The 13374-nt window shown below is 40.0% G+C and overlaps 1 protein-coding gene across 2 annotated transcripts in view; it reads right to left on the reverse strand.

The window, feature by feature from the left end:
- The window catches only part of atp9b (ATPase phospholipid transporting 9B), a 41692-nt gene that overhangs the window by 14018 nt on the left and 14300 nt on the right, over positions 1–13374 (reverse strand). For both annotated transcript variants that reach the window (XM_028597367.1, XM_028597368.1), the window contains 7 exons: positions 12724–12804; positions 10865–10940; positions 9294–9370; positions 6091–6251; positions 5811–5953; positions 3165–3277; positions 731–982 (listed from right to left, as the gene is read on the reverse strand). In XM_028597367.1, the coding sequence (XP_028453168.1) occupies positions 731–982; positions 3165–3277; positions 5811–5953; positions 6091–6251; positions 9294–9370; positions 10865–10940; positions 12724–12804 (903 nt within the window). The remainder of the gene's footprint in view (positions 1–730; positions 983–3164; positions 3278–5810; positions 5954–6090; positions 6252–9293; positions 9371–10864; positions 10941–12723; positions 12805–13374) is intronic.

Genomic DNA, 13374 nt, shown 5'->3' on the forward strand with positions numbered 1-13374 from the left:
AAGAAAATACAGACGATTAAATAGCTTAACCTCTACGAAGAGTTCATGACCTCTGACTGCCTGTTCATGAAGTGACCATTATGACAAACCAGTGTTATTTAGGATCACCAATAAAACATTAAGACAGAGAGGAAACTGTGGAAAGGGGTACACAGCCTTTGCTCCTGATAATCCCCCATGTTTATTCTTGCCAGAGCAGCGGATGTGTTTAATTGATTGATTTAATCCAGATATGAGACACTTTCAATGACAAGTGTAAAAGGGGCCTTAGAGAGCAAAACCATTTGTCACCGTTTAACAACTTGTAAAGGTGTAACCTCCAATTTTAGTTGTTTTATGGTTTGTCTCTCTGGTCTGAAAAATAGCATTACAGATATTATATCATGTAACACGGGAAAATAAATTGTCTTCCAGCACATTTATAACAAAGTAACATGTTGCCCTGCAAATATGTCATCAAAAGTGTTCTAACAGATTTGGTTGAGCGCAGCACAGGGGCACTGAACCGATTGGATATCATTCAACCTGCTAATTATGAGTTGCAGGTAGAACTATAGCCTAATCTTGGGGAGCGACCTCTGAAACTCCCTTTCAATTATCAGTGACCCCCTCAATGTCTAAACCAATATAACCATTTATTTTATTTTTATTTTTTTAAATCAGTCCATTTTTCTTTTGACTTCAGTTTTCTATTCAGGCAGTTGAACTGTTAACTGTATCTCATATTTACCTCATCAGGGCTGGAGGCCTGGTAGGTGCGGTTGTCATCACTGTAGTCCTGGTCGGCTTCAGCAGACTCCGTCTCTCCATTTACGATGGCGTGTGACTCATAGACGGGCGTGACATTGTGGCACAATGCGATGGCCTTCACAGCCTCGTGGATGCGACTGCTCACACTTTTGCGGACTTTCGGGCACGACGTCTGGGTCTTCCGCGATGGAGTGGAGCCACTGGTGCTGCCATTGGAGGGCTGGGAGGACACCTGACATCACATTGAATAATGTGAGCCATGGAGTCAATAAATGATCTGTGACTTCAAATCATGCCATTTCAGTCACATTCATGACACGTGTGAGCTGTGCAAAAATGTTTTAATCATTTCAAATGGGTTGTGTACCAACATTTGCAAGTACCAAATTACATTTAAGTGTTAGCTAATGGCTCATTTTCATGATCCAGAGAAACTACTACAAACTAAACTCAATGAAATAAGCTGCCTAATGATTAAATACGATTATCTTGAAAAACATCTACATACCTATATACACAATCTTATCAGACAAAGACATTTTACTTAAAATGTTACAACTTCCAAAATGTTGGATCACTGCGTATTGTAGGCAACAAGATCAAATCTTACACTAGCAGCTAATTCACTCTGACACCTCTTTTCAAGCTAAATGACTTTGTGTGTTCCGCTGTTTTGACATCAGCCATCAGTTTAACAGGGTGGTGACTAGCGAGCAGGCAGACAGCCCACTGTTCCAGCTGCGTTTGAGGAGGGCGGGGGGAATGTGGGGAGGCCGATGCGCTCTACTGAATCATTTGATTTTGGCTTATTATTAACCTTCAATCCTGCCAGGCAGGGAAGGAGGGGCCATGGGGAGTACAGTAGGGACGCAAGATGACAATGTTTGTCAAGAGTGACTGAAAGATCGATGGACAGATCATTAGGTTATGTTTAGGGTCTGAGCTACATGTAGAGGATGTTACTGAAGACACAGCAGAGAGAGACAGCAGTCTGTGTAAGTCAATCAACAAGTCCAACAACACTCTAAAAGTGTACACACACATCTTTTGCATGAGATAGATAGATAGATAGATAGATAGATAGATAGATAGAACAGTAAATCGATTTGTGGAGAAAATAATAACAACAACTGTTGTTTCTGCCCTAATCTAGATGGAAAAATGTTTAAAACAATAATAGCTTCATGTAATTATGTCACTGTGACAGTAAAGAAACCGCAACATAGTAAAAATCAGCTGGGCAGAGGCATTGCTGCTCTACACTGCTTCAGCTGTGCACCTCTAAAAAGACTAGTCATTTTTCATTAGCTGAGATTACACATAAGAGTGGGGGGCAGATGGTTTCACTGTCGACCAGCTGTTTGGAGCTGGCTGAGAACAAACAATATCATTCTGTCAAGACTGCAGCCAGATCTGAGCCACCCAGTGAGGAAAACACTTGCTTACAGTATGTGGAGTCGCTCTGGGACACTTCGTGATGAATGAACAATATGGGCTTCTTTCCTGGAAAAACTTATCCTTAGCTAAATATAAAAATGGATTAAACTGATCTACAGGGAGAGGCGGGAATAAGCAGGAAAAACATGAGTCACCATATTTGTATATCAATGTATCCACTCCCCTAATGGAAACAAATTTTAATATCTAAATGACAAGTTTTGCTTTGATTTGGTTGGTTCTGTCCACTGTTACATACTGGATCATATAGATCACCTCTGAATACTTCATGGGAATAAATAATTTTGTATTGCTAAAGGTAACAAAAAGGCAAAAGTTAGCACTAAAATTCTACACTGAAACTTTCTGGATGGTGCTTGTATTTATGGTCAGGATCTTAACAGAAAAAAACAAAAGGATATCAATTTTGAGAAGATTTATATAAAATAAAGAAAAATGAAGAAAAAATCGACAGAATATTCGAATGAAAATAATCAATCCACGACCTTCCACTTCCGGGATTTCCCCGTTCCCACCAAAATTCCGCCATATGTCCTTTTGGGCCAATGTCCAGTACCTTACGCTTTCTTTGCATTGGAATTTTAAACTCTGGTGAAATATGAGGACTATGATTAACTGCTCCTCAGATCTCTGCAGGGTAAATCCAGACAGCTAGCAGACTAACTGTTGAATCTGAGTTTTCTGTTGCATGACTAAAACAACTTTTGAACGTACACGTTCCACCAAAATAAGTTCCTTCCCGAGGCTATTTTGCGGCGCCAACGGGGCACCTTCCAGCTTTTAGCGCCGCCCATGGCGATTGTGATTGGTTTAAAGACATGCCAATAAATCAGAGCAGTTTTGCTCACATCACGGAATGCTGTGTGGACTAGCCAGACCCTCCTCTGCACCGCTGTAGAGGAAGGTCTGGGAAAGCGAGACTAGTTGCAGCCCTATTGGAGAGTAATAAATCTTACCTGTGCGTATGACTTGACGATGTGGTTCTGGATCTCATCCATGGTGTCAGTGCCATAGGATACCGTTCCCAGGTGCAGCCGCTTGAAGACCATTTCGTTCTGTGTCAGAGTGCCTGCAGTTCAGAAGACCGCTTTAGACAGTTACAAACTAACAAATCATAAGCAAATTACATCACCTTTACACTATTCTTCCATTACTGTTTTTCACATAATTTATGTGTTATTGTCAGAAGCATCAAAAGTATAGCTCAACTGATACTGGAATTTGGGGACTGACACTGGTGTTGATATTTGTATCAGAAGATAGTACACAAGAAATGTGGTGGAATACCTTGTTTTTAGTTTTTTTTTTTTAATTGCGACCAAGACCCATATTCAGCAGGACATTTTACAGTTGGAAAATCAAAAGGTCAGTGTTCTCTAGTGGACAAACTATGTATTAGTGACATTGTTTCCTAATAAACTCAAGCCTAGGTTGGCATTTCTGTGCTACAATTTCTTGTTACTTATCATCATATACGTGAAATATCAATGAGCGAATATCGGCCAATATGTTGCTATGGCTGATTCATACGTCTCTGTCTCTCTAATCAAAAGTTGAGGTGGCCCAATTGGCTCAGTGGTTGGAGCAGGCGCACATAAATGTAGAGGTTTATGCCTCAACGCAGAGGTCCAGGGTCCGACTCCGACCTGTGTCGACTTCCTGCATGTCTTCCCCTTCTCTCACCCGTCCTGTCCATTAAAGGCAGAAAAGCCAAAAAATTATCTTAAAAAAAAAAGTTGACCAAATGTGTCTTTCAATGACATACTGACTATACATTAAATTAAAGTAAGATGTTAGGTTCTTCTGTTCTGTAAACACAAAGCTTGTGAGTTAGGCACTGGTGGCCTAATGGTTAAGCAAGCTTGTGACCGGGAGGTCGCTGGTTCAATCCCCAGACCGACAGGATACAATCTGGGTGGGGAAAGTGGAAAAGAGCAGCGCTTGTTACCACCACTGAAGTGCCCTTGAGCAAGGCCCTTAAGCCCAACCGCTCCAGTGGAGCTGCCCAGTGGCCAGCAGATCAGACTGTGGTTGTGCCGGGCAGCTTCGCGGTATGAATGTGTAACTGTTTGAATGTGACAGGTCGTCGTTGCAAATGAGAAGTTGTTCTCAATCGACTTACCTGGATGAATAAAGGTTAAAAAAATAAACAAATAAAGAGAGTATTCATATAAGAAATGTCAGCTGGTTAAGACTGTCAGGGGTAAAAATACATCAGAGATGTTTTATTCACACAGCTACTTCATAGTGAAGCAAAAATAAAATATATTCAAAAGAATTTAATTCTTTAAATTCTCTGAAAACACAGAGAGAGAGAGAGAGAGAGAGAGAGAGAGAGAGAGAGAGAGAGAGAGAGAGAGAGAAGAGCATTTGTCCCCAGAGGACGGCCTACGACACATAATGGGACCTGCAGGGTTGTGGGACTGCCTTCTCATTGACCTAATCTCATTACCAATGTGGACTGCATATCCTCTCTGACTAACAGACAAGAAACAATATTGCATACAAAAAGACTGAGTGTATATTCAAACACTAAAAGAAAAAAATTATTTGGAAAACGAGGCGATGTCGGTTGCCAGAATATGTGTCGATAGAGCATGAAGCTGATTAGAGGGCATCTAACTTCTGAAAACATTAGAGCCACGGGGTTAACCAGTTCTATTGGATTGATTGTTTGTTCTTCTTTCCATGTGCTTTACCTATCAACCTGGATAAATAGGCTCTACAGCTAATCTATTCCTACCTAGATCAGCGGGGTAAGACAAAGAAGCATGTTAGGACCACAGCAGTAGTTTATCACTTTGGCACACTGTCTGGCATAAATAAAGAGCAGGTATTTGTTATTAGAGAATCAGGCCATGATTGTGAAATGAGAAAAGTTGAAGTAGGTTTAAATGACACAAATTCAGAAGTTTTGTTTGTAAAAAAACTCCTTTTTTTAATTTACAATGTTGACATGTCTTAGATTAGATTTTAAGATTATTATTAAAACGCAAATTAAGTGGCTTTATTTCAATGTGAATTTATGATGTATGTATATATCAAGTGTTTGTATTTTTATGAGCGAGTGCCTATTCTTACAGGAGATGTGAGACCCTAAAGTTTACATTCAATTTTCAGGGATTAGACCTGCGTTTTATTGGGTTTATATATATTACATTATTTTGTTTCTGAAAGAGAGTGAACTGAGTGAAATAAGAAAGTGAATTCCACAGAACACCTGATATGCATTCATGTCTGGCGCAGAGTAACATGTTATGAATGCTTGCTAACACAGCCGTGATGAAGGATTGAATGTGTGCTACACTTTTTCCAATAGTGTCATCTGTAGTTTAAAATTGGGCAATGCGTTGTGTATTATTTATTTTTTGAGTTATTAGTATTGTTGAACATAAAACCCAAAACTTAACAGTATAGACACAAGATTATTTCACCCTGTGACAGATCTTTCATGGTATGATGATGATGATGATGATGCCACCATCATTCTGCTATCAGAACGTGCACAGCCAGTTGCCCTCTTGAAGTGAAGTATAATTTTGCTTTAATTTAAGTACTAAACATCTACTGTAAATCGAATCTTTCTTCAGTGTGTCACCTACCTGTCTTGTCTGTAAGCAGATAGACTAGTCTGCCCAGTTCTTCTGGGATGGTGCTGGTTCTCACAACAGTGCCGGGGATGTTTTCGTCTTTCATGATCATCCAGCCGTAGGCTGACTTGCCCATGTCCAGGTTTACACGCAAACTACACATGGGAAAAACAAATCTGTAATCTATCAAAAGGAACACATAACAATGAAACAACGCAATTAAAGATCTGGTACGTGGTCAAAAAAAAAAAAAAAAAAGACATTTCAAAGAATGAAGAGAATGACAAAGTACCTGATTGGGATAATGTAAGAGAAAAGCACGACGAATCGGCATAGGTTGCTTAACCAAGGACCCACAAACCCCTGCAGTGCTACCATGACAACGGAGAGCACCACCTGGGCCAGAAACAGGGCTTTGGTGAGGCGGTTCAGCTCCAGGTCCAGTAAGCCAACCTATGGGGACAAGAGGTCAGAGGTCAAAACATCAGATATTAGATCATCAGTGTCCTACTCATTTCCCCTAAGCAGGTTAGCATTGCATTAATTATAAAGATAATCTTGTGCTTATTAGGTTTGTTCCTTAAGTCTAAAGCTTAAGGAGAGTGAGGTTTTCCTTCAATGGGAATCACACAATTTGTAAACTTACAATATTAAGTCCAGACTAGAGATTTGGAGTAAACATTTTATTCCTTTTGTGACAGCTTATACTAGAGTAGACTCTTTGTAACTTTCCCATCTGCTCCCAAAGCCTTACAATATGCTACACAGGGAGAAAAAACAAAGCCAATGAAAGACATTCTTAGCTGCAGGCTTTTATCATGCAAACCATGTGTACGACATTAATAGGTTTATTGGGTGCACTATTTTGTGGTAAACTACAAGCTGCATTATTGTCATGCTGAACTATTGTCCTTGAATGCAACAGAAGGTCAAAAGGCCTCAAAAATAGATTAAGTTCCCATATTGAGATGGCTTTCTGGAAAAAAACAACAACAAAAAAAAAAGACAAAAAAGGGGTCAGAGTTGTCTTTTATTTTTCAAGTGTATCTCCCAGCCAATGGAGCATGTGGGAAAAAGATGTCAAATAAAGAACTGCCCTTCCCCTTTCTGGCAGCGCTCACAGCAAAGCCCTGTACACAGAAGGCTTTCTTCTGACGCACCACGCTTACAAAAACAGCAGAACATAACATCTCTCCTCCCTCAAATAAAGGAACTGCTCTGAAAAGGAGGGGAGGGGGCAAGCACATATAAAAAGCAGCAAAATTCCTCCACTGCCTCAACCCCCACCGAGCCCATTCCCCTGAGGACTGGGAGAGCTAGGAGACCAGTGTGACTGATTTATCAGTTGCTGTTAAACTCCCAGTAGCAGAGTGCGGAGAAGGGAAGGGTAAGGGGAGCAAGCGGGTGGGTGGGTATACCCCAAACCCACAGCCTCACTACATGGTTCATGATTGAGCTATTGAGAAAAATAGGAGGTTTGGATGGATTAAAATGAAGAAAAATTAAGACAGAGAGCACAGTGCATGCCTGAAAAGCAAAGGATACCCTTCTGCTTGAACAATGGCTAGTCTAAATTTTCCAAGCCTTGCCGGGGATCAGATGAAGTCATTATTCATTCAGTCAAGGGGGGAAAAGGACTCAATTACCTCAACCTAAAGATGCTATCAATGAATAAAAAAAGTGCATATTTTACTCCATTCATCTCCAAGCCATTAAAAGTGAAAGGAATGATTAGCTCTGCCTGTGTGGCTTGTATTTTAGCATGTGTGAAATTTGATGAAGAATTGCAGCCCAGGGACATGAATATTCATTGAGTTAAAAGCAAAGAATATCAGGACTTCAGTCAGTAAGTAGTGTATTAGTTAGTGCTTGAGACACCGGCAAATCAAGAAAGTCAAGAAAATAAACTGAAATTGGTTCTTGAGATCTTAGTAAACAACTTAAGTTGCGATTTTTTTTCTCCACACAGTTTGAGAGACATGTGAAGAGAGCAGAGTATTGGGACTTAGATATGTACTTCAAACAAACAATCTTAATTGAAGAGCAGCCTCTTGTCAAATGACATTGTTCTGCTTCTTTACTCAGACAGAGGTCTGTCTAACAATACTGAGACAAAGAGTGAATCTATGTCTGATGTCCTGTCAGATTGATCAACTGCAGGCATTGTCCTGGCCGGTGTCACAACAGATTATATGAGGCCAAAACGTTCTTGCGACTTTAGCCACACTGTATCGACTTTCTCCCCCAATCTCCAGTCTCCATATTGGCACTTCTGACATCATCTCCTTGAAATATTGAATTCCTCTCAACTGTCGAGCTTACACAAAACAGTGGCCCCCGCCGTTCGACCGGCCACATCAGCGTTCTTAAAAAAAGACACTAGTGTCAAAATCATGCTGCCGTAGGAAGGGGCTATGTTGTGCCACAGAGAGCTTTAGTGGTGCAGACTGTTGTAGGTGATAACTTTGTGTGTAAAAGTCATTGCATGGTGGATGCCTCATAGCCAAAACACTGCCTCTGAGATCCAGCAGATGCCCGCCTCTAATCAGCTGACCTGTGTCTATCTTGACTAACCATCTTCCAGGTAGAATCATATGTTTAGAATCAGATTTTCATTAATCTCCACAATCTGGGGACAAAACACTCAATGGGGATTCTGTGGGATTAACTTTCTGCTGAAAATGTCATTTAAATCCTTGGTTAGTTAATTTCCCTTTTGGTTAATTAGCAACCGACGCTGACCTTTTGCATTGACAGGTCCAACTTTATCTAGAAAGTCAAGGTTAAAAAACCACCTCGCCATAGTGATTGATTAGTGATTAGAGGCAGGGGGAAAAAACGGTGGCATGAGGGGAACTTGGAACCGATGTTACTTTGTGTGAGGTGTTTCACCCTCTGCAGCTTTTACAAAACATGTATGTTTATGCTGGCATCAACTGGCAGTGACAGGCCTTTAATCATTTTTGTCAATGCTTTGGGAAATGCATGAAAAACATCTAAATTTCTCTGGATATACTTAAAAGAAAGAAAGAAAAAAAAAAAAAAAAAAAAATCACATTTTTTATTTATTATCAAATCAGTGCAAATTGCACAAAGAAAAAAATTGTTAGTGATAGTGCTGTCGGCGATTTGATTTAAGTAGAGCCTAAACTATTAGCCTATTGGCAGAAATCTTTTTGGCAAAAGTTTTAGTAATCAAATCTAAGCATAGATCACAACTATTAGAGTTCCAGCTTCCAAACTGTGACAATTTGCTGCTTTTCTTTGTCTTATGTGATAATAAACAGTCAGATGCCATTTTGGGATTTAGTAAATTATTGTTTTCGGATTTTTTTTCGGAACAAACTATTAATTGATATCTCAAGAAATTAGTCTGCACATTAATCAATAATCATAGTATATCATCATAACCAAAACCCCTAAAACTCTCAAACAAATCACAGAACTTGTGGTCTTCCCTGCAGAAAAAAAACAAACAAACTTAAAGGTATTCACCTTGTTCTTGGCATAGGACGTGTTCAGTACGCTTCTGGTCTCTTTGCCTGTGTAGATCACCACCCCTATCACCGTGCCTGCCAAGGAGAGTAATGCTACTCATTAACTGCACCCCACCCCCACCATCTCACACACACACACACACACACACACACACACACACACACACACACACACACACACACACACACACATGCATGAGAGGAAACACAATAAGGCTGAGCTGAGGCAGTTTTGTCTCATTGCCACTCAAGCCAACAGACAGGAGTTTAATACGCTTAGACTCTCACGGCCTTCAGCCACCCTATGGGAGCTCATAAAACCTGATCAATACACTGCCATCTTTATTTGCCAATTCATTACGGTGGCCTTATTACAAAGGATTAATGAGTCATTAATATTAAATGAGCTTAATGGGAGAGCAAAGGCAATAATAAACCTAGCACCAGAAATCCCCAAAGTATAAACATGGCAAGAAAGTAAAAAATGGGCAGAAAACAAAAGGAGGAAAGTTAAGTGCATGTGAAGAGAGGAAGAAGAAAGAGACCGGTAGTTACAGGTCCTGAGGAGAAAGGTGATGAATTAGTCTCGTTGACTTCTAACTTCAGAAATATTGAGCAATGTGACAAATGGGTTTGTGGCGCAGCATGTAGAGGGGCTTCAATTTAAATATGCAAACAACTAATTCTCTTGTCACAGCTGGACTGGGGCCTATAAGAGAGTGAATACATGGTGATCCGGGCCGGTTTAAGTTCCCAGAATGCCACTGTAAAGGCGATGAAGTGTCTGTCAAGGAGAGGCTTGGGAGGGACAATGACATTCCCAAGCAGAGATGATGTAAGTGGTCTAAGTCAGGCGTTTTGTGAGAGTGTGTGTGTTTGTTTTTTTTCTGGTCAAGGTCAGGCCAGAGGGGAGAGCAACACCGCAAATCAATGGTGTGGCCATCGCTGAGAGCATCACAAACACTCTCAACTGACACAACCTTTTCTGCGGGGAATCACTAAGTTGCCGCAAGGGAGAATTACCTCAACTATGGGTATTCTCAGAGTTCTTCAAACAAGCACATACCAGTATCAAACCAAACGCCTTCAAGGTTTAAGGCCATGAATCTTTATGCAACACAACAAGCACAATGCTGCACAGGTTTTAAGCCATCAACTACATGTATGTGAATAGAAAAGTGTCTCTTCTGATCTACGTTTACTCTGCTGTTTGCCACTATGGTGGGTGGAGGGGGGTGAAATTCAACAAGGGCCCCTGTCTGGGCTTGAACCAGAGTCTACTCTTTTTATTAGTCTTTCCTTTTGGGGTGTTGCATGTAATGGTGAGTCTCAGATTGACATGAATGCTCTGTGTACAGATGAAGAAGCAGAATAGGGTTCCATGAAGTTAAGCAGTTTGAGGTTTCAACGTTTTCATGAAACATAAAAGTACATAAAATGTACAGATTCAATGAGCAGCAGACCATACATTAAATAAACACAGTCAGCCATTCTACAGACCTCCCCTGGAAAAAATCCTATATCTCATTTCAAGATAAAAAGAAGAAATAAGAGTTGTCATTCACTTACCAGATGCAACAACTGTGCTGGCCCACAGAGTGTTTTCAATACTCAGACTCTCATGGATCTGGGGATCTGTGTCTTCCTACAGGGGAAATAAAGAAGGAAAAACATTACTTTGCAATTTGTGTACATGTTGTTTAAGCTTGTATGACTATGGTATGGCAGTAAAATGCCATAGAGTATAACAGGGCAGCTAGGTATCTCTCTTATCTTTAGAGTGAGACTGTGTGGACACTGCTTGTCCATTCAACTCTCTAACTAACACTAAAGCCAATGAATTATAGGCATTGTAGTTCCGAAACGGTTAACAAGAAATGCCAGATTTGTTGTCAATGCACCACGGCACAAAAACATAAATTCCAAACAAAAATGCACTTACTGCACTACTTCAGCAGGACACCCAGATATAGTTAAAACATTAATGCTACAGGTTTGTTAAAGGGTCTGCTATTTTCAGGACTTGTACATTTGTAAATATGTTGGTCTAGATTTGAACTCTTAAAAGATCATTTATTGAAACTCATAGAAAAGAAAATCAAATAAACTGAGTGGCAGAGGAGAGATACCTCCTTGAAAGAAATACCTAAACATTGCAAATTTATTTCTTCAAATAGCCAACTTGTGGACCAGTACATTCAGCTGTGTATATATACACTGCAGTGGTGATTTTGCTCAAATCTCACACAAAACAGTAAAATCGCACAGTGAAATGATATTTTTAGCCATTTTATTCTCTAATGCCACTTTGTCAAGGCAAACCAAATATCCCTGAAAACAAAAAAATCCCTGAAAACAAAAAAATCTCAGCTGTGTATAGAATTGAGAAAAACAAGCACAGTTAGGAGTGCATACAGCCTGACCAGAATGGCCGGGCTCTGCTGTGCCATTAATTTTCACAAACACCTGACACAGTTGTGCAGACTGTAGCAATACAGTGGTCCCTTTATCAATACTTTCACTAGATTTGGCATGGCGATAGAGGCTCCTTTTAAAAACAGTATAGAGAGTGCATGTAGATGAGATTTCAGTGATAAATAAGCCCCTGGAGAGCCTCTTGTTTCACCCTCCCCCCTGTTTTACCCCTCTCTTAACTAAAGACGAAAGCTGGAAATGGCTTGAGTCAGGAGCGCAGAGTCAAGGCTCCAGTTTCAGCTCAAATTGCCAGCCTGATATGATAATTATGATACCTAAGCACCCACATCCTGTCAATCCACTCAAACATGGGAAGAGGTGCATGAAAAATAAATGGCAGATTGCAGAATGCTTGACCGCTCTGACATTGGCATCATACTACGGTGTTCATAACTGCAGAGGGTCTCAATAAAGACCCCAGAAAAAAAGCCACCATATACGTCTCACGAAAAAAAAGAAGGAACCCTCATAAATAGGTAAGTTCATTTGCTGCGGATCTGTGGGAACCCATTTTTTTTCCCATCCTGCTCAGACTAAAAGCACACGCTATGCAAAGGAAGGCCGCGGAGGATGAATGAGCGGAGGAAGTGCTCGCTCACTAAGCCTGGTGTGTGGCCAAGAGTGAAGACGGCCCACAAAGCCTCTCTTTGTACTGGAGCTCTCCTCTCTGTGGGGGCTGCGCTAATCTGCTATTAATAAAAAAAAGAAGAAAAAAGAAAATCATTGAGCAACAAGCAGAGCGGGATGGATGGAGCTGGAGCTGCGAGAACCTGCCTGTGATGTAAGAGGTATGCCTGATGGAGATAACAACAGGCCCGGATGGACACACAAGATCTCATTGTTGCCGCTTGTCAACACATTGCAGTGATATACATCTTCATGTCAATCCAGTTTCTATAGAAAAACTCTGCATGTGTTAAACAGGTTATAAAAATGTCAACGAGTTACTGTACCCTTGTGAAGTTCCCCTCGAAACTGTGGATGTCCAGCTGAGGCTTCTGGGCGTAGACATAGGCGCTGATGGAGAAGAGATCCTGAAACAAGGAGACAGGACAGAAAAGGGAGGCGATATAAAAGAGGAGAATATAAAACTCAGACACAGTCTTATTTAATTAATTACCACAGTCAGTGATTATTTTACCATATTTTTCTTGTAAAGGACAAACATTTTCAGGTTTGCAGGCTATACATTAACGCAGCAATCCTTTAAAATCGCTTTAGATGAGTGTCAACTAAATTCTTGTAATGATATAAATGTTTCCTAACCTTTGAAATATTAGTTTGACAAAATAATCTTAACTATATATATATATATATATATATATATATATATATATATATATATATATATATATATATATATATATATATATATATATAAATAAAACACTCATTATTGGATGCAACCAAACAGAAATGACATAAATATGTGGAAGCAGTTTAGATATTAATAAAAAAAAGAAACAGAGACAATAATAAAAACTGAACCATAATTTATTTAATCATCCATTTCTCTGAGTCATCCCATCAAGTAAGACTGCAGCCTTTTTTTTTTTTTGACCCAAGTGGAACAAAATTGATTGTAAATATTAAATTATTCAGAC

This window comes from Perca flavescens, chromosome 14 (genome assembly GCF_004354835.1).
Source record: "Perca flavescens isolate YP-PL-M2 chromosome 14, PFLA_1.0, whole genome shotgun sequence".
Lineage (NCBI taxonomy): Eukaryota > Metazoa > Chordata > Actinopteri > Perciformes > Percidae > Perca > Perca flavescens.